The sequence below is a fragment of the Bos indicus genome, chromosome 19, assembly GCF_029378745.1.
Source record: "Bos indicus isolate NIAB-ARS_2022 breed Sahiwal x Tharparkar chromosome 19, NIAB-ARS_B.indTharparkar_mat_pri_1.0, whole genome shotgun sequence".
Classification (NCBI taxonomy): Eukaryota; Metazoa; Chordata; class Mammalia; order Artiodactyla; family Bovidae; genus Bos; species Bos indicus.
The window spans coordinates 24910661-24934878 of NC_091778.1; the positions used below are offsets into that span (position 1 = coordinate 24910661).

At 48.4% G+C, this 24218-nt stretch overlaps 1 protein-coding gene across 2 annotated transcripts in view; it reads left to right on the forward strand.

The window, feature by feature from the left end:
* Window positions 1–6951: 6951 nt before the first annotated feature.
* The window catches only part of RAP1GAP2 (RAP1 GTPase activating protein 2), a 218431-nt gene continuing 201164 nt past the window's right edge, over window positions 6952–24218 (forward strand). The window contains exons 1-2 of one of the 2 annotated variants that reach the window (XM_070772829.1): window positions 6952–7016; window positions 15946–16062. In XM_070772829.1, the coding sequence (XP_070628930.1) occupies window positions 6967–7016; window positions 15946–16062 (167 nt within the window). In that variant the 5' untranslated portion in view covers window positions 6952–6966. Of the gene's footprint in view, window positions 7017–15945; window positions 16063–21564; window positions 21639–24218 lie in introns of those variants that run through there. The other variant, XM_070772834.1, reaches the window with a different exon arrangement.

Genomic DNA, 24218 nt, shown 5'->3' on the forward strand with positions numbered 1-24218 from the left:
CAACTATTGAAGCTGCTCTGGAGCCTGCATGCCACAACTAGAGAGTCTGTGTACCGTAATGAAAAAGGGCTTGCATGATGTGAGAAAGATCCCACATGCCACAGCTAAGACCGAAAGTGTTGGTGTTAGGGAAAGGTGTTAGTTGCCCAGTTGCGTCTGACTCTTTGCGACCCCGTGGACTGTAGCCCGCCAGGCTCCTCTGTCCATGGAATTCTCCAGGCAAGAATACTGGAGTGAGTTGCCATTCCCTTTTCCACGGAATACCCGGGGATCGAACCCGGCTCTCCTGCATTGCAGGCAGATTCTTTAACATCTGAGCCATCAGGAAAGCCCAAATAAATATATTTTTTTTTAAAGGAAATGTGTTACCCACAGGGACCTGGGAGGGAGCTGAGGGATCAATATGCAACCTCACTGTCCTCTTGCTTCCAGTCTCCTTCTGGTGCCTTCTCCAGCCAATCCCAATCAGAAGTCAGCAGTTAAGGTAGTCCATTGACACTGCCTGTACAGGTAGATTTCCCAGGACACAAGCAGAGTAGACTAAGGTGTGGAAAGTTTCTGGAGGGAGGAGCTATCTGGTACAATGTTGTTCAACTTGGGTCCCAATTGCTGTTCTCCGCCAGGCTGCTGCCCGCTGAGTACTCCAGTGGTGATGGGCACCAAGGTGCTCCAAACAGGGGGTCAGGTGGCAGTGTTACAGGGATACCCTCTTTTCTTCAAAGACTCTGGCCATCTGTCCTGACTCCCAAAGACTACCTAATCTGGGGCCCTTGGGATGTGGTGGCCAGAAGGATTGGGAGCTCTGAGACCAGAGACCCAACCAGAGGTTACTGTGGGTAAGCTTCTTAGTCAGCTTACCTAACGAATGAAAGATCAAACTGGGGCAAGGCTGCACTCTCCTCAGATGGCCGATTTGGATCAATCGTTGTCGTTGTTTAGTCGCTAAGGCGTCTCTGACTCCTTTGTGACCTCATGGACTGCTGTGCAGGCTCCTCTGTTCATTTGGAGAAAATGGTCCCTAACATGTCAGCAGGCTTTTGGAGTTTCAGACCGTTCCTAAACCACAAGAATGGCAACAAGAATGAGTTCTGAGTGTGTGTGTGTGTTTGTGAGTGTGTGTGTACACTAGGATGCAATTCAGGTTCAGACTTACCACCTCTGCCTCAACCTTGCTCACATCCTATCCCTCTAGGGCACAGAGCTCAGACACTCAGCTGGCGGGCTTCATTGAAGGGATCTGAGAGGTGCCACTGCCTGTGCCTGAAATTTTTCCATTCCAGATTGCTCTCCATGATCTTGGGCAATGAGTTCCCCAATTCTTTGGTGATCTGGTATAATTGTGGCCCCTCTTTTCCTTCATTTTCCCCTAATTTTGTATTAGTTTTACCACATGTAATGCTCCACATTTTGCCTAAACGTACCACTTCCTTCAGCCAGGTTTTAAAAACATATTTATTCATTAATTTGTGTGCACTGGTTCTTACTTGTGGCATGTGGCATCTAATTTCCTGCCCAGAGATGAAACCCAGGCCCCCTGCATTGGAAGTGTGGAGTCTTAGCCACTGGACCACCAGGGAAGTCTTGGCAGTTCTTTTAAATATTGTGTTTTATTACAGAAGCATTTACATGTTTTCATTCACTCATCAATGCCTGTGTATTAAAATTAAAAAAATTTTTTCCTTATTATTCATTGTAGAAAACTTTGGAACTCTCAATAAGCAAAGACATAAAAATTGCCCACTTTTACCTTCCAGGCTTAACAAATTGTAACATTTGGCATTAAAAAAGCTCTAACTATATAAAATCTTATTTATATATAATTTTATCATCTCAATTTGTCATCTGCTTTTTGGCTTAGCAATATAGCGTGAACATTTTCCTCCTGCTACAGTGTTTTTCATTGTATTGATAAAGTACAGTGTACTGTGTCTATCCATGTTTTTATTGTCTGATAATTAGATTGTTTCTATTTCTTAATGTTATAAGCAGTAATGTTATGAGTATCTTGGTAGTTTAATCATGTGAAAAGTGACTTATTGTATTTTTTCTTGTTGCACAAAATGTTTACTTAGAAAAATTAGGATATATGGGTAAGAAAAACAGTAAGATAAAAACCACTGTAACTTCACACACCCAGAGATAAAGTCACTTTTTAAATGTGTAGTTCTTCCAGATTTTCTACAAGTATATTAATATACTCATTCTACTTGGTAACAATTTTTTTCATTTCAAAATATATCTTGATTTTTTTTTCATGCCAGTAAATCTTTCTTAGTAGCTGTATAATGTTCCATCACTCGGGCGTGCTTCTTCACTTATTTAATCTCCTATTGGACTTTTGCGTTGCCTTCAGTTTTTTCCCCCCACATTTCTTTTTTTTTTTTTTAAATTTTTATTGGTGTGTAGTTGATTTACAATGTTGTGCTAGTTTCAGGGTATGCAACGTGATCCATTCTTCATATACATATATCTACTCTTTTCTAGATTCTTTACCCATGTAGGTCATTACAGAGTATTGAGTAGAGTTCCTTATGCTGGACAGTTCAGTTCAGTTCAGTTCAGTCGCTTAGTCGTGTCCGACTCTTTGCGACCCCATGAATCGCAGCATGCCAGGCCTCCCTGTCCATCACCAACTGCCAGAGTTCACTCAAACTCACGTCCATTGAGTCCGTGATGCCATCCAGCCATCTCATCCTCTGTTGTCCCCTTCTCCTCCTGCCCCCAATCCCTCCCAGCATCAGGATCTTTTCCAATGAGTCAACTCTTCACATGAGGTGGCCAAAGTACTAGAGTTTCAGCTTTAGCATCATTCCTTCCAAAGGACACCCAGGACTGATCTCCTTTAGAATGAACTGGTTGGATCTCCTTGCAGTCCAAGGGACTCTCAAGAGTCTTCTCCAACACCACAGTTCAAAAGCATCAGTTCTTCAGTGCTCAGCTTTCTTCACAGTCCAACTCTCACGTCCATACATGACCACTGGAAAAACCATAGCCTTGACTAGATGGATCTTTATTGGCAAAATAATGTCTCTGCTTTTGAATATGCTATCTAGGTTGGTCATAACTTTCCTTCCAAGGAGTAAGTGTCTTTTAATTTCATGGGTGCAATCACCATCTGCAGTGATTTTGGAGCCCCCAAAAATAAAGTCTGACACTGTTTCCACAGTTTCCCCATCTATTTCCCATGAAGTGATGGGACCAGATGCCATAATCTTCATTTTCTGAATGTTGAGCTTTAAGCCAACTTTTTCACTCTCCTCTTTCACTTTCATCAAGAGGCTTTTTAGTTCCTCTTCACTTTCCGCCATTAAGGGTGGTATCATCTGCATATCTGAGGTTATTGATATTTCTCCCGGCAATCTTGATTCCAGCTTGTGCTTCTTCTAGCCCAGCGTTTCTCATGATGTACTCTGCATAGAAGTTGAATAAGCCAAAAAAAAAAAAAAAAAAGAAGTTGAATAAGCAGTGTGACAATATACAGCCTTGACGTACTCCTTTCCCTATTTGGAACCAGTCTGTTGTTCCATGTCCAGTTCTAACTGTTGCCTCCTGACCTGCATATAGGTTTCTCAAGAGGCAGGTCAGGTGGTCTGCTATTCCCATCTCTTGAAGAATTTTCCACAGTTTATTGTGATCCACACAGTCAACAGTAGGTCCTTATTAGGTTATCTATTTAATTTTTTTTTAATTTTATTTTTTATTTACCTTTTAAAATTTTGGCCACACCTTGCATCATGTGGGATCTTAGTTTCCTGACCAGGGATTGAACCCATGCATTGGAAAGCAGAGACTTAACCACTGGACCACCAGGGAAGTCCCTTCTTTACATTTCTAATTATCTCCTTAGGATCAATTTCAAAAAGAGAAAATTACTAAGTCAAGGGATATACACATTTGTTGACTTTTGATCATACTGTCAAATTGCCATGAACAATAGTTGGACCAATTTGTATATCAGTCTCAGTCATAACTGGGAGAGTCCACTTCCCTTCTCCACACAAGCCCTGCAAGGGATAATTAACAACAATTCAGCAACAACCAACTGTTCCAAATTTGACAAGTAAAAAAAGTACTGTCACACTTAAATTTTCAAGTGCTTAATTTCCAGTAATATTAAGTTTTAAAAATGTGTCTCCTATCTATTTATATTTCTTTTGTGAATTGTTTGTTCATGTCCTTTGCCCCTTTTTCTATTAGAACATTTATCATTTCTTATTTCTTTATACTAAAAGCTTTCAACATTTAAATTTTTTACTGTATAGTAAAACATATACAACATAGAATTTGCTACTGTAACTATTTAAAACAAATAATTTTATTTGTTTATTTATGGCCTTGCTGGGTCTTTGTTGTTCGTGGACTTTTCTCTAGTTGCCACGCACAGGCTTCTCATTGTGGTGGCTTCTCTTGTTGCAGAGCTGGGCTCTAGGATACCTGGGCTTCCAGAGTTGCACACATGGGTTCAACAGTCGTTGCTCCCAGGCTCTAGAGCACAGGCTCAGTAGTTGTGATACATGGGCTTAGTTGTTCTGCCATATGTGAAATCTTCCCAGATCATGGATGGAAGCTGTGTCTCCTGCATTGGTGAGCCAATGCCTTACCACTGAGCCACTAGAGACGTCCTCGTAACTATTTTAAAGGGTACAATTCAATGGCATTAAATACATTCGCATTGCTGTGCAGCATCACCACTGACCATTTCTAGAATTCTTTTCATCTTGTAGAGTTGAAAAGCTGTACCCATTAAAACTAACTCCCCATTCTTCCCTTTCCAACCCCAGACCTTGCCAACTATCATTCTACTTTCGGTCTTTATAAATGTAAGTACTCTAGGTACTTCATGGAAGTGAACTCATACAATATTGTTCTCTGTGACTTGTTTATTTCACTTAGCATAATATCTTCAAAGGTCACCCATGTTGTAGCATGTGTCAGAATTTCCTTCCTTTTTAAGGCTGAATAATATTTCATCTTATGTGAAGACCACATTTTGCTTATTCATTAATACACTCATGAATACTTGGGTTGCTTCCACTCATTTGTCATTGTGAATAATCTGTGAATATAGATATTCAAATACAGGCATATATATTTTTAAATCTGTTTGATATTTGCCTTTTAACTTTGCTTACTATACTTTTGTGATGTGCTAAGGTTAAATATTTTTATTTTAGTCAAATCCATTACTTTCTTTCCATAAGACTTCTGACATTGATGCCAAGCTTTAAAAAGTCCATCCTTATTTTAATATGACAAAACTTACCTATGTATTTTTTCGAGTCCTTTTTATATATTTATACATTTACATTTATAATTCATCTGAAATATACTTTGTGATGTGAAATAGAAGCCTTTTTTTCTCCCTGTAAATGGTTAATTGTCACATCACGGTATCTTTCACTAATTTGAAATACACATATTACACATCTGGGGATGTTTTTAGACCTTCTATTTCCTTGGTTTCTTGTTAATTATGTTGGGGAAGCTTAAAGATAGGATATTCAAAGGCAATTGCTAGCCTCCTGCTAGACACTATACTTAAGGTCAAAGGCGAGCTGCCAGTCTTGCTTGTTACTCCTTCCCTGTTTCCTTTTACATGTTGTTTAGGTTTTTCATGCCTTGTTACTTCCTGTCAGTTCTTTAGTTGAGACCTACTGGAAAGCTCAGATAAGGATCCTCAGGATTTATGTGATCTTGATTTTTGGGGAGGATGCCTATGGATATGGTCACAGATGTCAGTAGCATTTGGATTCCCCTGGAAACTTGTGCCAAGCTCCTGAGTAGGGGCCCCCAGTCCCTAATGAGAAGATAAGCTTCCAGAGCTCTACATCCAGAGCCAGATATTCTCCTCTCTGCATAAGTTTCCCTCCTTCAAAGGATGTGGACTGTCCTGACATGAGAGGCAGGTGGATGGCACTCTGCTGCGTGCAGTCTCTATAAACATGTCTAACACTCAGCTCCTTCAAACCAGGCTCCCATGATGCTGTGGGCCAGGCTGGTCTCTGCTCAACTCAAATTAACAGTTCTGGGGTGGAAGTAGTTTGAAGGCCTGGGTGGAGATGATCCTAGGGTTTGGCAACGTTCTGCGCCAATGCCATAATATTTTATTGTGAGTACTGTGCTCAGACGTTTCAGTCCTATCCAACTCTTTGTGACCCCATGGAACTATAACCCGCCAGGCTCCTCTGTCCATGAAATTTTCCAGGCAAGAATACTGGAGTGGATTGCCATTTCCTCCTCCAAGGGATCTTCCAGACCCAGGGATGAAACTGAAGTGTCCTGCCTCTTTTTTATTGGCAGGCAGATTCTTTACCTCTGAACCACCTGGGAAGCCGATGACTGTCGTCTTAAAATAGTTCAATAATAGTTCAATAAAATAGTTCAATAATCAATTGAATTATAATAATTCAATAGTTCAATAGTTCAATAATAATAATCAATAATAGTTCAATAATAATAATCGGTGGGGAGTAAGGCGCATCAGTTTTTATTTAAGCCATTTATAGTAGTTTATTTTGGGGCATAACTTTCTGGGTAGGTGGAACAGGTGTCGTAAGGAAGTGAAACAGTGGGATTAAGTGAATTCACTCGAGTCACTCAGCAAGTTAGGTAGAATTTGGAGAACCTGACTCCTCGCCCAGTGCTCCAAAGCGAGTCGGCTCCGCTGCGCCTCTGGGCAGGCTGGGCGTGGGTGAAGGCAGTGAGGGGACCGGCTGCGGTCTCTCGGCCGCGGCGAGGAGCGCGGTGACCCAGCCCGGACCGACTCCAAGGGCGGGGCCGGCGGCCGTCCGGGGGGAGATGCGCGCGGCCGGACGCACCGCCCGGGCTCCGGCCGAATCGCCTCGCTCCCGCCCCGCCCGCCGGACCCGCGCTGCGGAGCGCGCCCTCGGCAGTGGCCTGCGGCAGCCGGAGCTGCTTCCACGGTGCGGCCGGTGGCGGGTGGGGAGCGGGCGGCGGCCGGGAAGCATGGCGGGTCGCCGGGCGCCCGGGGAGAAGCGCTGGCAGCTGGTGCGCTGGTGAGTGGGCAGCCGGGGGGTGCGGGGCCTGGTGCGGGCGCGAACCCGCGTGCTGAGGCCGGGCGGAGCGCGGGGAGGAGCGGGGGCGCTGGCTCGAAGTTTCTTCTCGAGCGAAGGCGGCGGGGCCGGGTTGAACTAGAGGCGCCGGGCTGCCTGGTCATCTCAGTCCCGCGACCCGAGCCTGGTCTTCTCGGTTCTCCAGAGCGATCGTCGCCCGGACCCCGGCCCCTGTCCCCGACGTTAGGCTTTGGGAGGACCTCGGTCTTCGTTAGCTCTCTTTGTGCAGAGGGACTCCCCTTCCTACCCTCAAACCTTCTGCTGCTCTGGGTCGGGCCACAGACTGGACCCCGAGGGGGTCCAACCTACAATTCTCATCTCGCCTGTTCAAGGAAATGTCTCACTTCACCTACATGAGGACTCGCGGCGGTGGGCACCTTGGAGATGGGGTGTTTGATAAAGGGGAGCCTAGGAAGTGAGGGAAAAGGTCCCCGGGTAGCTGGGTCGTTGCCCCTACCCCCACCGCAGTCCTGTCTGGGCTGGGAAATCAGAGCCTGCGGTGTCAGGTTGCCAGACTGCGGGCCAAGAAGGTTTCAGACGCATCACCGAGGAGTCACCTGGGTTGGGCCCAAGTCCCGGTTGTCCGAATGTTGAGGGCTGTTTCAATCAGGGATCTGACCTCTGCTTGGCGGGACTTAGAATGCAGGGCAGCCTGTTCAGCCCACCCCTGTCCTGGAAGGATTTTAAGAATGTCTGACTGGGACCCCTCCCCATCTCAAATCCTCCATCCACACCAGGGCCAGGGGCATCCTTAAAAAGAATTCCAGGACACTGCTTGCCAGGTACATTCTGTAGCCTGAATACAAAGAATAACAATAGTATCCTTAATAATTGCAACCTGGCTTCCAGAGTCCTTCCTGCTGGCTCTGCCATAATCAGGCATTGATTCAGTTACTCTTTACAGCCATACGCAGAGGAAGGTATTGTTGTTGTTCAGACTCTAAGTCGTGTTTGACTCTTTACGACCCCATGGACTGCAGGACGCCAGGCTCTTCTGTCCTTCACTATCTCCCGGAGTTTGCTCAGATTCATGTCCATTGAGTCAGTGATGCTATCTAACCATCTCATCCTCTGCCACCCTCTTCTCCTCCCGCCTTCAATCTTTCCCACCATCAGGGGCTTTCCCAATGAGTCGCATCAGGTGGCCAAAGCATTGGAGCTTCAGCTTCAGCATCAGTTCTTCCAATGAATATTCAGGGTTGATTTCCTTTAGAAGGGTATTGGCACCGCCCCCCCCCCACCCCTTACAGATGAGGAAACTGGGGCTCAGAGAAGGAAGGTAGTTAATTAAGGTCACTCAGCAAGCAAGTTACAGAGTCAGGGTTTGAACTCAGGATTTCCCCAGGGGCTTAACTCCTCTTTCTTTCTTTTTTTTTTTTAAATTTACTTATTTGTCTGTGTCTTAGTTGCAACAGGCGAGATCTTTTCATTGTGGCACGTGGACCCTCTAGTTGCAGTGCAAGGACTCAGTAGTTGCTCACTGGCTAAGTTGACTCTTAGCATGTGGGATCTTTGTTCCCCACCCAGGCATGGAACCCATGTCCCTGCATTGCAAGGCAGATTCTTAACCATTGGACCACCAGAGAAGTCCCTCCTCCTCCTTTTTGCTTCTTAATTCCTGAATGTTGGGCCTGGCCGCTATTCCAAGTTCACATTGTCAAAAAAATCTCAGCATGTCAGAGCAAGAGGGGTCAGTGGGTTTCCAGCCTGCTCAGTCCATCCTGCACTTCAAGAGTTCCAAGAATCAAGGTCCAAATAATCAAAATTGCCCTTTAGCAGTGGAGTTACTCTTCAGATGAAACCCCGATACATAAATCAGATAAAAGTAGAGTTAGTGCCCTCTCTCTGGAGAGGAGGTGCCACCCTAGGACCCCAGGGCCTTCCAGGTCAGTTTGTGCAGTTTGATTCCTTTCCTCCCCCTCCATGGAGGAGGAAACAGGCAGAGTCTTAAAGGGGGCAGAGCTTGGATTCCTGCTCTGACTCTCTCTGCCCTGATGTGTGGCTGGGTTGGATCTTGGGTCCAACCAAAGTGATCATCAGGTTCACCTGATGAAGCACAGATCATTATTAGTACCCTAATTAAGTTTTGGATCACCTTTCACTCCTGGGTAAAAAAGCCCATGGCATTGAGAAGGTCCTGAAGACATGACTTGAGTGGTCAGACTGTCTGGCAGGGAGCACTCTTGAGGACAAGACACCTTCTGAACTCCATGGCATGATCCCAACATGATCAGCCTTGGCTTCTGCTTCCTGAATTTCAGACTGAGTCAGTTTTCTCAACTAAAATTGGCTTAAGAGTACAAGCGAGTATTGGCTCCCTTTTAAGAATATTGGCTTACAGATATGAAAACACAAGAACTTTCCATGTTTCAGACAAAACTGGATTCAAGTGCTCAAGTAATGTCACCAAATAACATTCTACTCTCTCTGTCCTTTCTCTTTCTTCTGTCCCCTCTTTATTCCTTTGTGGAAATAAGGTGGCTCTCAGGAGTTGCAGGCAACCCTCCAGATGAGCAAAACCCACCTGGAAAAAGAGCTTCTTTTTCTCAGTGGTTCTAGCGAAAGTTTCAGAATGTCATTTCATTGACATAGTTTGGGTCACATGGCCATCCTTCAGCCAATCACTGTGGACTGGGGGATGGACTGCTTAGATTGGCCAGGCTGGGTCATGTGCTCACCCTGGAATCTGGGGGCTGGAGTTAGTTCCACCCAAACCACAAAATTTTGAGTGGGAAGGAGGGTGGGGAATATTCTTTGGGCAACAAATATGTCTGACGTTTACTTACTCTTTTAGAACAGCTCTTGCTTTGAAGGTTCCTCCTCCAAATTCTCCATAAAGTACCAAAAACTAAATTAGGATTTGGTTGGGTTCATCAGATCAAGTTATTAAATATGTAAGACTTTTTGGCATTCCTCTTACTGTCTGAGGGCCTGTTGCCCAGTTTCTGATGGTGGGGCTTTGGATCTGGGGGAAGAACCTGACAGAGGCTACAGGCTAGGGTTGTGTGAGTACTTGAAAAACAGTGCAGAATGCTCTGGCAACATACTTTTGACTGACTGTAAAGTATTCCATTCACAGTTGAACCATAATTTCTTTGTGTAGCCTCTATGGATGGCCTTTCAAGGAATTCTGAATATTTTGATATTGCAAACCTCGCTGCAGGGAACGTATACCCATGCAAACATGTGGAAAGATAATGGTTGGATGTATTCTCCAAAGTGAAATCACAGAGTAAAAGGAAGCGTATGTTGTGCCATGCCAAATTGATCACCAAAGAAACTGCACCATTTTATGGGCTTCCCTGTGGCTCAGTTGGTAAAGAATCTGCCTGTAATGCAGGAGACCAGGGTTTGATCCCTTGGTTGGGAAGATCTGCTGGAAAAGAAAATGGCAACCCAACTCTAGTATTCTTGCCTGGAGAATTCCATGGACAGGGGAGCCTGGTGGGGTACAATCTGTGGGGTTGCAGAGAGTTGGGTATGACAGAGTGACTAACACACACACACATATTATCTCCAGTGATATGTGAGTTGCACATTCCCCACAATTTTGCTCATACTGGGAATTATTAATCACAAACTTAAACCTTGGCTCATGTTGCTGGTGAAAAATAGTTTTTTGTTGTTTTAATTTTCGTTTCTTATAGAAGTTGATTTTTTAATATTTATTGGTCATTTGTGTTTCTACTTTTGTAAACTACTCATTTAATTTCCTTTGTCCTTTTCCCCCTTGTTGATTTGCTTATTATATATATTTTTCACAATGATCTGCAAAAGCACTTCATCGTGGAGATTAATATTTTTTTTTTGGTAAATTTTGTATTTTATCACAGCTTTGCATGTGTGCATATGTAGTTGCTCAGTTGCATCCAACTGTTTGTGACCCTTTGGACTGTGGCCCGCCAGTCTCCTCAGTCCTTGGGATTCTCCAGGGAAGAATGCTGGAATGGTTTTCATGCTCTCCTCCAGGGCATCGTCCCGACTCAGGGATCGAACCCAAGTCTCCTGTGTCTCCTGTATTGCAGGTGGATTCTTTACCTGCTGAGCCATCAGGGAAGCCCTTAAAACAGCTTTAGATTTCCAAAACTTTGAGAAGATGGTACAGTGTTCCCATATATCCCACACCCAGTTTTCCACATTATTAGCTTCTTACACTAGTATGATACATCTCTTGCAAAAATGAACCAATATTGATATGTTATTATTGACTAAGCCCCATAAATTATTCAGATTTCTTATGTCCTTTTTCTGTTATAGGGTCCCATCTAGATACCACATGGCATTTAGTAATTAATGTAATTACTTCTCTATGCTGTGGCAGTTTCTTGGACTTTTCTTGTTTTTGATGACTTTGACAGTTTTGAGGAGTTGTGGTCCTGTTTTGTAGGATGGTGTCCCTCAACTGGGACGTATCTGATGTTTTTCTCATTATTAGATTGGAATTATGAATTTGGGAGAAGAAGATCACAAGGATAGAGTGTCATTTTCATACATTGTATTAAGGATCCCTACGTCAACATAGCTTATCAAGGGAATTCCCTGACAGTCCAGTGGTTAGAGCTCCGTGCTTCCACAGAGGCACAGGTTCAATGCCTGGAGGAGGGGGAACCTAAGATCTTCCGTGCCGCTGGGGTGTGGCCAAAAAAAAAAGCTTGTTGATGTTGACTTTGACCACCTGGCTGAAGTAGTGCTTGTGGGTGTTACTGCCCTCCCCCTCTCCATAGTGTACTCTTTGAAGGAAGTTACTCTGTGAAGCCCGTATCTAAGCAGAGCAGAGCTGTGGTCCACCTTCCTGGGGGTAGAGTGTTTACATATATTGTTTGGAATTCTTCTGCACGTGAGGTTTGTCTCTTTCCTCTCCATTTATTTAATTGTTCAATCATTAATTTATATCAGTATGCACTATTAGATATTCACTCATTTTAACAGCAGCCTTATTGAAATAGGATTCATGTGTCACACAATCTACCCAAAGTGTAAAATTCAGTGGGACTGTATATTTACAGGACTGTGCAACTATCACCATAGTCAATTTTAGAACATTTTCATCATCCCCCAAAGAAATCCCATAACCTTCAGCAGTTCCCCTCCCCGCCACCCCCAGTCTTAAGCAACCACTAATCTTTCTCTCTTTATGGATCTGTCTATTCTGGACATCATTTCATATAAATGGAGTCATACAGCACGTGGTCCCTTGTGACTAGCTTCTTTCACTCAGCAAAATGATTTCAAGGTTCAGGTTTCAGTGCCCGCCTGACCTACCCCAGTGTTCAACTGAAAACATAGGTGTAACCTCTAAAGTGCCTGACCCTTCTCTCTTTTGGTGATGGATTGCATCCTCCACACTGGAGGCCTCTTATGTGAGTGGTTTCTGCTCCTTCTCTTCTTGTTCCTTTCAATGTCCCTGATCGTGCCTCCTACTTTCCCAGCGATAATCTGAGAAGCTGGTTCCTGCTAAAGTGTGAATGGCTGTTAGTGACTTCCAAGGTTGACCCTCTGCAGTGCTTAATCTCCTGGGTACTGTTCAGTAGAGTTTCAGGTACGAGACAGGTTTATAGGCAAGACATCTGGGGATGGATGATGTTCTGTTTTCCTGTAGTCGATGAAATCAGTGCAGCCAATCCCCCTCCTAAGTTAGTAAATTGGATTCATTAATGGAGATCATCTATGTCAAAGCAGTCTCTGGAAGAATCTTCTCAAGAACATAGTGAGTTGATGACTGTGACTGTCGTGATTTTTTTTAGAGCAAACTGGCTCAGTTGACTGGGGAGCTGGGTGAGAATGTTACAGGGACTTCAGAGATGATCAGATACAATCTTTGCACTCTAGCAGGGAGACAGACAGGCACATAAATAACTCACGTACGAGCCGGCAGAGAGCAGTTGTGATCAAGGTTAAGCAAAGCATCCCCGGAAACTTGGAACCACTTTGGAGGCTCTCTGGGAGGCTGGGGACAGATTTTTAGAGGCTGTGTGGTTTGAGCAGTTGGGCAGGGTGGAGCAAGACACAGATGGAGGGAGGGCAGCTGAGATCTGCGCACCGCCTGAGCTAAAGCTCCGAGGTTAGAAAAGGCAGGGCGTCTTTAGAGAAGGACAAAAAGATTGAGAATGTAGGGGTGGGAGTTGTTGGGGGAAGGCATGTTATGGTGGGAAAGACTGGAGGGGAGCAAAGTGGGGAAGAATTAGACCTCTCAGGTGAGCAGTTTGGAGGACATTTGATATGTGGTGGGAAGCCCCTAACCTTTTTGGCCAGGGGAGGGGGTGACAAGATCTGTGCTGGGAAGTGGGGGCTGGTACGGAGGAGGGAGAGGATGTGTGTCTGTGTATGGAGAGAGGACTGGATGCCAGGGGATGAAGGTCCAGAGAAGGCTGCTGCTTCCTGTGTGTATGTGACCTTGGACGAGTTCACTTCCATCCCCCATGTCTCTTCTTCCTCGTCTCTGAAATGGGATCAGCCAGTTCTGAGAGATTTCATGTGAAGCTTGGAGGAGAGCGTGTAGGGAGAGGGTTTATCTGTCATGAGTGAAGCAGGTAAAGCCGATGACCGGTGAGGACAGATGAAGATGGGGTGGGGGGTGGGGGGGGGTAGAGGGGAGGTGATAAGGATGACCATGTGGCAGGAGCTTTCCTCGAATTATCTCATTTAATCCTCTTAACAACCTTTCGAAGTGGGTGGTGTTATTACTCCAATTTTACAGACGAGGGATCTGGGACTTACAGTGGAAAATCTCTCACCTGAAGAAGGGAAGTGGAATCCATGCCGAGGTGCCTGCAATGACTGGACGACAGTCCCTTCTGCCCTGCCTTGGGGAGAGGAGAGGAGGGGTGGCTGGAGCAAGGAGGAGGAGCACATTTGGAGGAGCCCGAGAATGGGGAAAGGCATAGACACTCATCACAATAGGATGGGATTAATCAGGGAAGGCTTCCTGGAGGAGCCAAGTTATTATTTTTTCTAAGGAGTCATGTTTTGAGCCAGGTTTTATAGGACAGGAGCCATCTTGAGGCAGGAAGCAGAGGAAGGTCATGTCCCACAAAGGAAAGTCATAAAATCGTGATCTTCCCTCCTAAACTTGTTCTTGTCCAGCGAGAATGACACTGCAGCCAGATGCCCACACAAACCACAGACTCAGGAAAAACTTTGTTGCCTGTCTCCCGTTCACCATGTCTGACCCACCCCAGGTCCAGATGATACTTCTTCCTTCTCTCACTTGAGTCCTGCCATGTCTCTGCGTTCCAGCACTGTCCCCTGGGCAAACTAACATTGTCCCATTGGAACCCCCTGCGAGAACATCTAACCTGGCTGCCTTGCCCTTTTCCTCCAGGACGATCTTCCCGAAATGCCCATCAGATCATATTGAAGAGAGTGAAGGGAGACAGGTGGGCACCAGATGCCCTGGTTTGGGAGACCATAGGAGCAACCAACGGAAGCCCTCTGCCCTCCAGCAACCCTCGTTCTGGGAAATCTCCTCCTTCAACAAAGCCAGTGCCTGATCAGGCAGTATCAGAGTGGCTGCACAATTTGTTTTTTATCATAGCACTTTATGCAGTTTGTAATTTCATATGCACACACATAATTAAAGATTTGTAATCATAGATAATACCTCTCCTGTATAAAAAGACACATTGTTAAAAAGTTACTCCCTCCCCGCATTCCCCCAGCTTGTCCTTACCCCCACCTAGGTAACTACTTTTTATTAGCTTGGTGTCTCCAGAATTTCTACATGTAAAGATAAACAAATAAAAATTCTTACTTTATTTTTCCCCCCTTTTAAAACAATGTATCAAAAAGAAAAACAAAAACTCAAAAAAAAAGAGATAAAGCAATGTATCCTGGAGATCTTTGCATGATAGCACACAGGGAGTGCCCTCAATAAAAACATTCTGTATGGCTGCACACTGTTTTACTATATGGATGCACCGTTATTTATCTAACCAGCCCTCTACTGATGGGTGCTTGGTCCATTCCTTGTCTTTTGTTATTAGAAACAGTGCCACGGATAACCTTGTGCATGTGCTAGAATCCGAAGATAAATTCTCTGAAGGGGGATCGCTGGATTACAGAGGAACTGCAACTGTAATTTAGACAGACGTTGTCAGGCTGTCCAGCAGAGGGCTTGTAACCAATTGACAGTCCCACTGTGTGTGAGGGGGCCGGTTTATAATGATATATTAGTTCATGTGATTATTGATGGCTTCTCTTTCCACAAAACTGTAGGCTCCAGGATGTCAAGGATTATGACTCTTTTGCTCATAGACGCTCAGTAAATACTGGATTAATGGATGGATTTATGAATCTATCAGGAGTTGGTGGCCGAAGTGAATGAGATCGCTTTGTGTTCACCTTGCCTGGTCCAGCTTCCCTGATCCTTGCTCTGGGCTGAGTGTCGATCCCCAGGGTGACTGGAACTCTGGGAGAGACCCTTGATGTTCTGGAAGATCTAATCCTGACATCTGACTCATGACCCCCACTCCAGAGCATGCTTTCTCCTGCTATGAGCTCAAGAAGTCCAATGTGTCAGTCTTATAAGGGGTTTGGAGAATGGACCCTTGTCTGATGCTTGTGTTCTCTGCCCAGCCTCTGCTTGTATGCCTCTGGTGACAGGAGACTTACCCTTTCGACTGACTCCTTTCAACTTTAGACAACTAACACTTAGAAAGCTTTTCCATCTATTGAGTTGCTCCGTATAGCTGCCTCTTCTTCAGGGAATTTAAATCATGGCTCTTTGGAGATAAGACTTTATGGCTGATGAGCAGGGGTATCTGGGGACAGGTACCTCTCATCTGTCACTTTGTGGCACGGAGGGCCAACTCCCAGAGGACCTCTGCAGGGCCCTGGCTGCCCACCGCCTCACTCTCTCCCGCCTCACCCGCAGGTACGTGCAGGAGGGACGGTTCCGGATTGAGGAGAGGACACTGACAGCCTTCCAATGGCTCTACAGCCCCCAGCAGCATCGCATCCTCAGCCGTGCTGACTTAGAGTCTCCCTCCAGGTAAGAGCACCCACTGCCCTTCCTCTCATTCTTCGGCCAGGGTCCAGGCCCCTCCAGGTGGTCCTTGTTAGACAGCCAGCCCTACACTGGTCCATAAACTCCCAGTGGGAACCATTGCCTTCTGTGGTGGAGAGGCCTTCTAGGGTCCTTGAAAGTTTATCAGCTGTGGTGCTGATCCAGCCTAGAATATTCTGAGTGATTTGAGGCAAGTCACTGCCTCTGCTTTCTCCTCTGTAAAATGGGTATGATCATGTTTTCCCTGCCTTCTGTTGGGAAGATCGTGAATCTCAAGTGAAATGGTGCCTAGAGATGAGCTGGTTCCGTTTTTTCTTTTTAAAATTATTTATTTATTCATGGCCGTGCTAGGTCTTCCTTGCTGCTTTCTCTAGCTGTGTCGAGTGGGGGCTACTTCCTAGTTGCAATATGCGGGCTTTTCATCGCAGTGGTTCCTCTTGTTGCAGAGCACAGGCTGTAGACACACAGGCTTCAGGAGTTGCACCACGTGGGCTCAGTAGTTGTGGTACACAGGCTTAGTTGCTCTGCAGCATGTGGAATCTTCCTGGGTCAGGGATCGAACTTGTGCCCCCTGCATTGGCAAGGCGGATTCTTAACCGCTGGACCACCAGGGAAGCCTGGCTGGTTCCTTTTTAAGAGGAAGAGCATCTGGCAAGTTTGCTGGGCAGTCCCTGCTTTGACCTGGGTAAGAGCCAGCCCTGCCTTGTCTCCCTCCTCTGTCAAGTCAGCTGGGATCCTGAGTCTGGGGGAGGGGCACCCAGATTCCTGCTCCCTGGCCCCCTGGCTCCTTCCTCCACACAGTGGACAGGCAGGACAACTGTTAGCGGTCTTGATGGAGACATGCTGGGAAGCCTGGCTGCTGCCACACCCCTTCCCAAGGCTTCTGCTAGACCTGACCCTGGAGCTTTCTTCCCACTTGCCCCATCTAAACCTCTTTGCATCAGCTTCTAAAGTAGCAGGACCTTTGAAGCCAAGGGGCTTCTGTGGTGGCTCAGATGGTAAAGAATCTGCCTGCAATGCAGAAGACCTGGGTTGGATCCCTGGGTTGGGAAGATTCCCTGGAGAAGGGAATGGCAACCCACTCCAGTATTCTTGCTTGGAAAAATCCCAGGAACAGAGGAGCCTAGTGGGCTATAGTCCATGGGGTCGCAAAGAGTCAGACACAGCTGAGCGACTAACACTGTCACTTTTGAAGCCAAGAATGAACAGGTCTTTCCTCCCAGGGTTGGCTGAATAAAAGAAGAAAGGAAGTAATGTCATTTGGGGGAACACCCTGGTCTGGCCAGTAAGTAAACAGAGACCATGCTCTTATTGCATCTCCCCAAACTGGCCCCAGGAATAAGGTTCTGTGATGCTAGTAGACCTCACCTCCCCAGACATCTGCTGGGAATCCTACTTAGCTAAGAGCAGTGAGTCTGCTCTCTCTTGTCTCAGTGACGATTTCAGAAGGTACCGGAAGCAGCGAGGGGAACAGGAACTCTGGATCCAGTTCTGCTCAAGGAGGAATAATTAACTGAACGATGATATAGAAATGATAGGGTTTCCCAGGTGGCACTAGTGGTAAAGAACCCGACTGCCAATGCAGAGGCATAAGAGATGTGGGTTTGATCCCTGGGTTGGGAAGATCTCCTGAAGGAGGGCATGGCAATCCACTCCAGTAATCTTGCCTGGAGAATCCCACGGACGGAGGAGCCTGGTGGGCTACAGTCCAAAGAGTGGCACAGAGTTGGACACGACTGAAGCGACTTAGCACGTGTGCACAGAGAAGTGATAGGAACCCTGGGAAAGGCGACTCAGGCCACCTGGAAGTCTTGGTATTCAGGAAACAGGAGGTTAGACAAATGCTCTAAACTCCGAAGGGCAGACTGCACACAGCGCAGAGAAGAGACTGAAAAGCCCCTCGAGCCTGAGGCAAGAGTATGAGGAGGGCAATGTGATCCTGAGCGTAGGTCGTGAATGCGTTCAGAGACAGAGAAGAAGGCTGCCTTGCAAGCACGCTGGTGAGACACAGACGTGAAGGGCAGATTGCAGTTTCAGGCAACCTGCAAAGCCCTATTGCAGGCTGAGCACCATCTGATTGACGGAAAGCAGCTTCTCCCTCACGTCCTTTCCTTTCATCAAAACTCCCGTGCTACCTGACATTATTTTATTCGCCTATCTGTTCATTGCCCGTGGCTCCCCTGGAATATGAGCTCCATGAGGGCAGGCCCTTTTCCCTCTTGTCCTCATCTGTATTCTGAGGTCTTGCCCGGAGAATCCCAGGGACGGGGGAGCCTGGTGGGCTGCCGTCTATGGGGTCGCACAGAGTCAGACACGACTGAAGCGACTTAGCAGCAGCAGCAGCAGCCCAGAGAAGGAGCTCATTAAGCAGGCACCAGGTGAAGGACAAATGAACATAATGTAGGCTCACAGGTAGGAAGGCTGGAAGGGAGGCGAGTTCCAAGACCAGGGTGGGTCAGCTACACCCACCCAAGATACAAGGGAAGAAGAGGAGGCTGAGTCCGCCTGCCCATGTGGGTGACTTTAGGCAAAACCTTTTTTGAGCCAAAGAAGAAGAATGCTTTTCAGAGTCACAGGAGCCTAGCTGAGTCCATGGTGGAGGGAAGCAATCATAGGATGGAGCCATTTGAAATAACTTTAGCTTTCATATCTGAGAGGGCTACCTCCCAAGGGACTTGAAAAAGAGGCTGCCATAGCGCTGAGACTAAGCACTCAAAAAACTATTACTCTTATATAATGAAAGTGGTACTAACTTATTATGTGTACTTATTGCATGTCATGTTATAAATGCTTTGCAGGCATACATTGATCTACCCTTCATAACAATGCTATGATCTGGTACTGTTGTTCTCCCCATTTTTCAGATGACAAAACTGAGGCACAGAGTCAGTGGCAGTGCTCACAACCAGTATGCACACTCCCTCTCAGAGAATAGGACATATGCCCCAAAGTGGGAGATGATGAAAGTAATTTGTATCTTTACAGAGAGGAAATAAGTTCACAAACCATAAATAAATGAGCTTAGCATCAGTCCTAATCAGGTTTCAGAGTCTGTTATTAAAGAGATGGTTTGGGGGCACTTAGCAAGGAAAGAGATAGGGGACCACTGGCAGCAAGTGAATTCCCTGGGAACCCCTCCTGCTGGGGAAAGCGTTATTTGCTTTTCCAGTTAGTTTTCCAGACTAGAAGTTAGGTTGGGGGTGGTAAAGCAGGAGACAGTGGTTCTGCGTTTCAGCAAGAAATTGTTCTTGTCTTCCCTTCAAAGCCTTACAGGTGACACAGAGGAGTGTGGGCTGGGGGCGGGCACGGCTGGGAAGGTTGATGAGTGGGCTGCGCTTGCCGAGACTGCTCAGTGCGTTCATGAGGGACTTGGTGACAAAGGCTGTAGACAGCATGCTGGTGATGTTGCTGATGGCAGGAACCTGGGCACCATCCCAATGGACAAGATGGCAGAACTGGACTCGAAGTGTCCTGGAGGCTGGAGTCCAAGTCCAAGTCTAAAAGGTACAGTTTAACAGAAATTAAAGGAGAAGTCTATTTTAAGCCTCCAATTTTGTCTGCACCTGGATAGCAGGCTGAGCAGATCAGCTACCTGAGGGCTTCCAGTTGAAGCTTGGGTATGATTTAAGAAAATGCTCGCACCTTGGGGCTTCAAGAGCTCAGGACAGAGTCCAGAGCTGCAGAGGGAAAGTCCTGGTCTTTTGTCTCAGATGGTTGATCCTTGGGTTGAGAAGATCCCCTGGAGGAGGCCATGGCTACCCACTCCAGTAGTCTTGCCTGGAGAATTCCATGGACAGAGAGCCTGGAGAGCTACAGTCCATGGGGTTGCAAAGAGTCAGACATGACTGAGCAACTAACACTAATATACCACGGAATGCTCTATCATTTCCTCATTTATTTTGTGGACAGAGATTGAGCACATTTCTCAGCTAATTCCATATTGGATATTACCCTCGAATGGCTGAGCAAGTTGTGTTTTGGGGTGACGGGTCAGGCTGCTGAAAGGTCTCAGAGGGTGAGTTGGCAACTCGCTTTCCTTTTGTCTTTCCACCCTGCTCCAGGTCAGGCCCTGGGGTTTTGATGCCTTGTCTTAAGGAAGACAAGAGTCCTGACTCTAAGGGACACACATTCTAGTGGGAGAGACAGTCTGTAGACACACAGATAAGAGAATTTCCTGAGATGATCAGAGTGCTGAACAAACTCAAACAGGGCATCAGATAAAGATGGACCAACGGGTGGGTGGGAACTCTGGACGAGAGGGAAGGGCCCACTGGGAAGGAAACATTTGAGCTGAGAGTCCTGCCTGAAGGACACAAGAGGGCAGCCACAGGGAGAAGCTGCTGGCAAAAGGTGTTAAATAAATGCTGGGGAGGGGAAAGAACATGGGAAGGAGAATCTCAGTGACAAGGCCCTAACTACGTTCTAGATTTTGTGGCCAGAGCAGAGTGAGGCCTTGGCCAACAAATGGACGCGATGCAGATGTCCGTGCAATTAAAGGAAGGGCTTTCTAACGTCCAGAGCTGCCTGAGTACAGCGTGGGCTGCGTCCTGAGGGGGTGAGCTTCCCATCACTGAGATGTGCAAGTCATAGTCAGAGGCCACCCCTAGTGGAGGTTAGGGAGCAAGACTCAAGCATTTCAGGGGCCCCACAGGGCATCCTTCCTGCCGTCAGCCCCTTCAAGTTCAGGAGCATCGTTGGTTTGGCCGAAGCTGGGAGGATGTCTGTGCAGCGAATGAATGAAAGCTCCAGGCTGCCAGGTCCAAGGCAGAGGCAGTTTTAAGGACTCCGGCAGTCCTTGAAACCTCCCACTTCCAAATCCAGAGAGCACTGCACCCCCTCCCCAGTCCCGCCGCACGCAGAGCTGGGGAGAACCCCAGTGTCTTCCCGCAGATCTTTCCCCATTTCCATTCCCCACCCGCCCGGGGCCCCATCCCCCAGGAACTTCTGCGGGCAGGTGGGCTGTCCCCTCCTCCGCTCCCCTGGGTCCCTTGGGCGCGCCTGCCCCGCCCGGCGCCTTTGTTCCGAGGAGCCGCCTCGGGCAGTCCCCTGGCGGCAGCGACGCGAGCATCCCCGGCGCCGCACCCGGGACTCGCCGTACCCACCCCCACCGCCCCCGTGCCCTCTCCGGCCCAGCGTGCCAGCCCCTCCATCTCCCTCCCATTCTCCCGCAGCTACGCGGCTGCGGCGCCGGGCGAACTGAGTGGGCATCGCCGGGAACTGGGCGCGGACCCCGGCGGCGGCGTCGCGGAGGGCAGCAGGAGGGCCCCGCCTGGGCCAGGCGCGGGCTTGCGGGCGGCGAGTGCGCGGCTCCGGCGGTGGGGCGCGCCCGCCAGGTGTGCGGGCGGCGGCGGCGGCGGGTCGCGGGAGCCGCTTTGTGCCGCGGCCGGGGTGCGCGCGCGCGCGCCGCGGTGACGGTGCGCGCGGCGGGGCGGGCGGCCGGGGGAGCCCGCCGCCGAGGAGGAGGGGGCTGGCGGCCGGATGGAGACGGGGGACGCCGCCGCGACAGACTGCTGCCGTTCCGTCCACGTCGAGCAGTGAGCCCGCGGGCGCCGGCGTCGCAGGTCAGAGGGGCTGGGGCTGGGTGGCGACCCCGTAGTTAGCGGGGATCAGAACGCGGGTCTTGGGTGGGACTGGACCCAGGGTGGAATTGGGGTGTATGTGGTGAGGGCAAATGCGTGTGTCTGCAGAGAGCTCAGCTCGTGTGGACGTGAGTGAGCTCTGTGCTGCGATTCCACGGAGCAGTTCAGCGTAATGGGTTGTTTGGGAAGTGGGGTGACTGTCCTCAGACACCCTACCGGTGGGGCATGGCGCACACACGTCTGGGGTGTCTCTGCGGTGAGGGAGACGTCAGCCCAGGCTCTGTCAAAGTCTCTGGCTGGAGAATGACCAAGGTGGAGGTCAGAGCTGGGGTGTTTACAGGTGGTGGTGGTGAAAGGAAAAAGCCAGGACCTCCAGGAAGGACCCTGGAGCTAGGCTGAGTTGGTTTGTTGTTGTTTTTTTTTTCCTCCTAAAGGACATAAACCCCACCCCGGCCTCACTCCAACCTGTGCCTGTTGCAGGGAGGGGAGCCAGGACGGTGGGGGCGCTGTCTGAGAGGCCTCTGTGGACCTTTGGAGCAGGGCTGGGCTCCAGCGTAATGCTCACCTTTGGAGGCCCTGAGTGATGAGTGTGGGGGTGCCTGCCCTGGGTGGGGGTCCGGGGCACACTATGAGTCCTGACCTGGGAGCTGGTTGAGGAGGACACCCTTCTTTCTCTCCGTCTGTGTGGCTCCTATACACCCTACTTAACAGACCAAAGGGCATTTATATGCAAGTGGGGTTTGGGGTCTGAATGCTGGGATCTGTCTCTGTTGAGTGGCCCCCAATGGAGCAGCCTCCGTAGAGAATAATAGGGTTGTCCTGGGCTGGGCTCCAAGGCTCTCTGATTCTTTTCATGCTTGATGACCCTGGGGCGGTCCCTTAAGCCCCACGGGCCTCAGTTTCCCACGGAGAAGGGAGAAGGCACCCGTTCCCCCCTCCCCTGGCCTTCCTGCTGCAGAGTAAGGAGTAAACAGAGAGCTCGCCCAGCTGCGGAGGAGTCAGGAGGCAGAGTGACTCAGGGCATGTGAGGTCTCCATCAGTGATTTCCCCCAGGAAAGTCCTCGCACATCTTTGAGAGGTGGGCAGCAGTTGGGGGGGTGTTCTTCCCTCATCTCCAAGCAAGTGTGTTGGATATTCTGAGTTCTGGAGTGGGGCAGGGTGGGTGTCTTATAGATCCAGCTGCTCAGGCTTCCAAAAGCTACCTCAGGTTCCTCCTCCTTTCTAAGATGTTGAGAATTGTGGAGGGATTGGATGGGATGGGGGCTTGGAGTCACCGAATTTCTGGGCAGAGGCAGATGCTAAAGTTGAGTAGGCGTGGGCACATCTGGCTGGGATTCCCACTCAGCCCGCTTAGCCCAGGGTGTTGGGTGATTTGTTGGGAGGTGGCCTCAGTTCCGGGCTTCCCAGATGGCGCTAGTGGTAAAGAACCCGCCTCTCAATGCAGATGTCAGAGATATGGGTTCGATCCCTGGGTCTGGAAGATCCCCTGGAATAGGAAATGGCAACCCGCTCCAGTGTTCTTGCCTGGAGAATCCCATCGACAGAGGAGCCTGGTGCGCTACAGTCCATGGGGTCCCAAACAGTCAGACACGACTTAAGCGACCTAGTACACACATGCACGGCCTCAGTTCCAGAGAAGAAGACCCTCCTGCCACAGGCACCCTTGCCACCCCCCACCCCTTCCCATGGCCAGGTCTGGATCAAGTGTGGCTGAGTCACTGTGGTTCAGAATGACTTGAACCTTAAGGGACGGGGACGTTGGCATGGATGGTGGTGGCAGCAGCAGACAAGGCTGTGTTGTGACTCAGACCTGGGTTGAATCCCAGCTCCACCTCTCAACTCTCTCTCTGTGTCTCCACCTGTGTTTTCCCAAAGCAGAACTGGAGGATGCATGCTTTTAATTTTCCCACTGCTCTCTCCTGGGAGGTCTCCCCAGGACCATGCATTTCAGAACTGCCCTGTTGGGGAGAGAAACAGGAAAGTGTTCATCCATCAGCTCTGTCCCGACCATGGACCTTAAGTCCCGCATGCTTCCAGGCTGCACATGTGAAGCCCCAGCAGGCTCGTGTGGGCATCCCACACTGTGGCTTCAGAGAAGATCCCAGAGTCCTTGAGGAAGCCTTGCCACGTGGCGCCGTAGGCTGTTGCTCGAAGCCTGCAGGAACCGGTCATTGCAGAAGTGACTGGAGTAAGACATGGGACCGAGATGGTTTGAAGTACTTTTTGAGGTGTCAGACACTGTGTGACTCTGGACAAATTTCCAATCTTCTCTCCGCCTCAGTTTTCTTCTCTGGGGTGTAGGTATTTACTAAATTTTTGAACATGGCAATGGGTCCGTAGCGAGGGCTCCATGATGGAATATTTCTGTGTATTTGGGAAGACAGTATGTACTAGATGGTTCACATAGTCATCACTTAAAGTGGTGAAGGAGGTTGGATTAGGTGACCTCTAAAGACCCCCATCCTGGTCAGAGAATCTGGGACTCAGGGGTCTGGCCCCTGACCTGGTCAGTTCTTCCTGGAATGTGGCGCAGTCTCCCAGACCCCTGCATGGTTCTGCTCT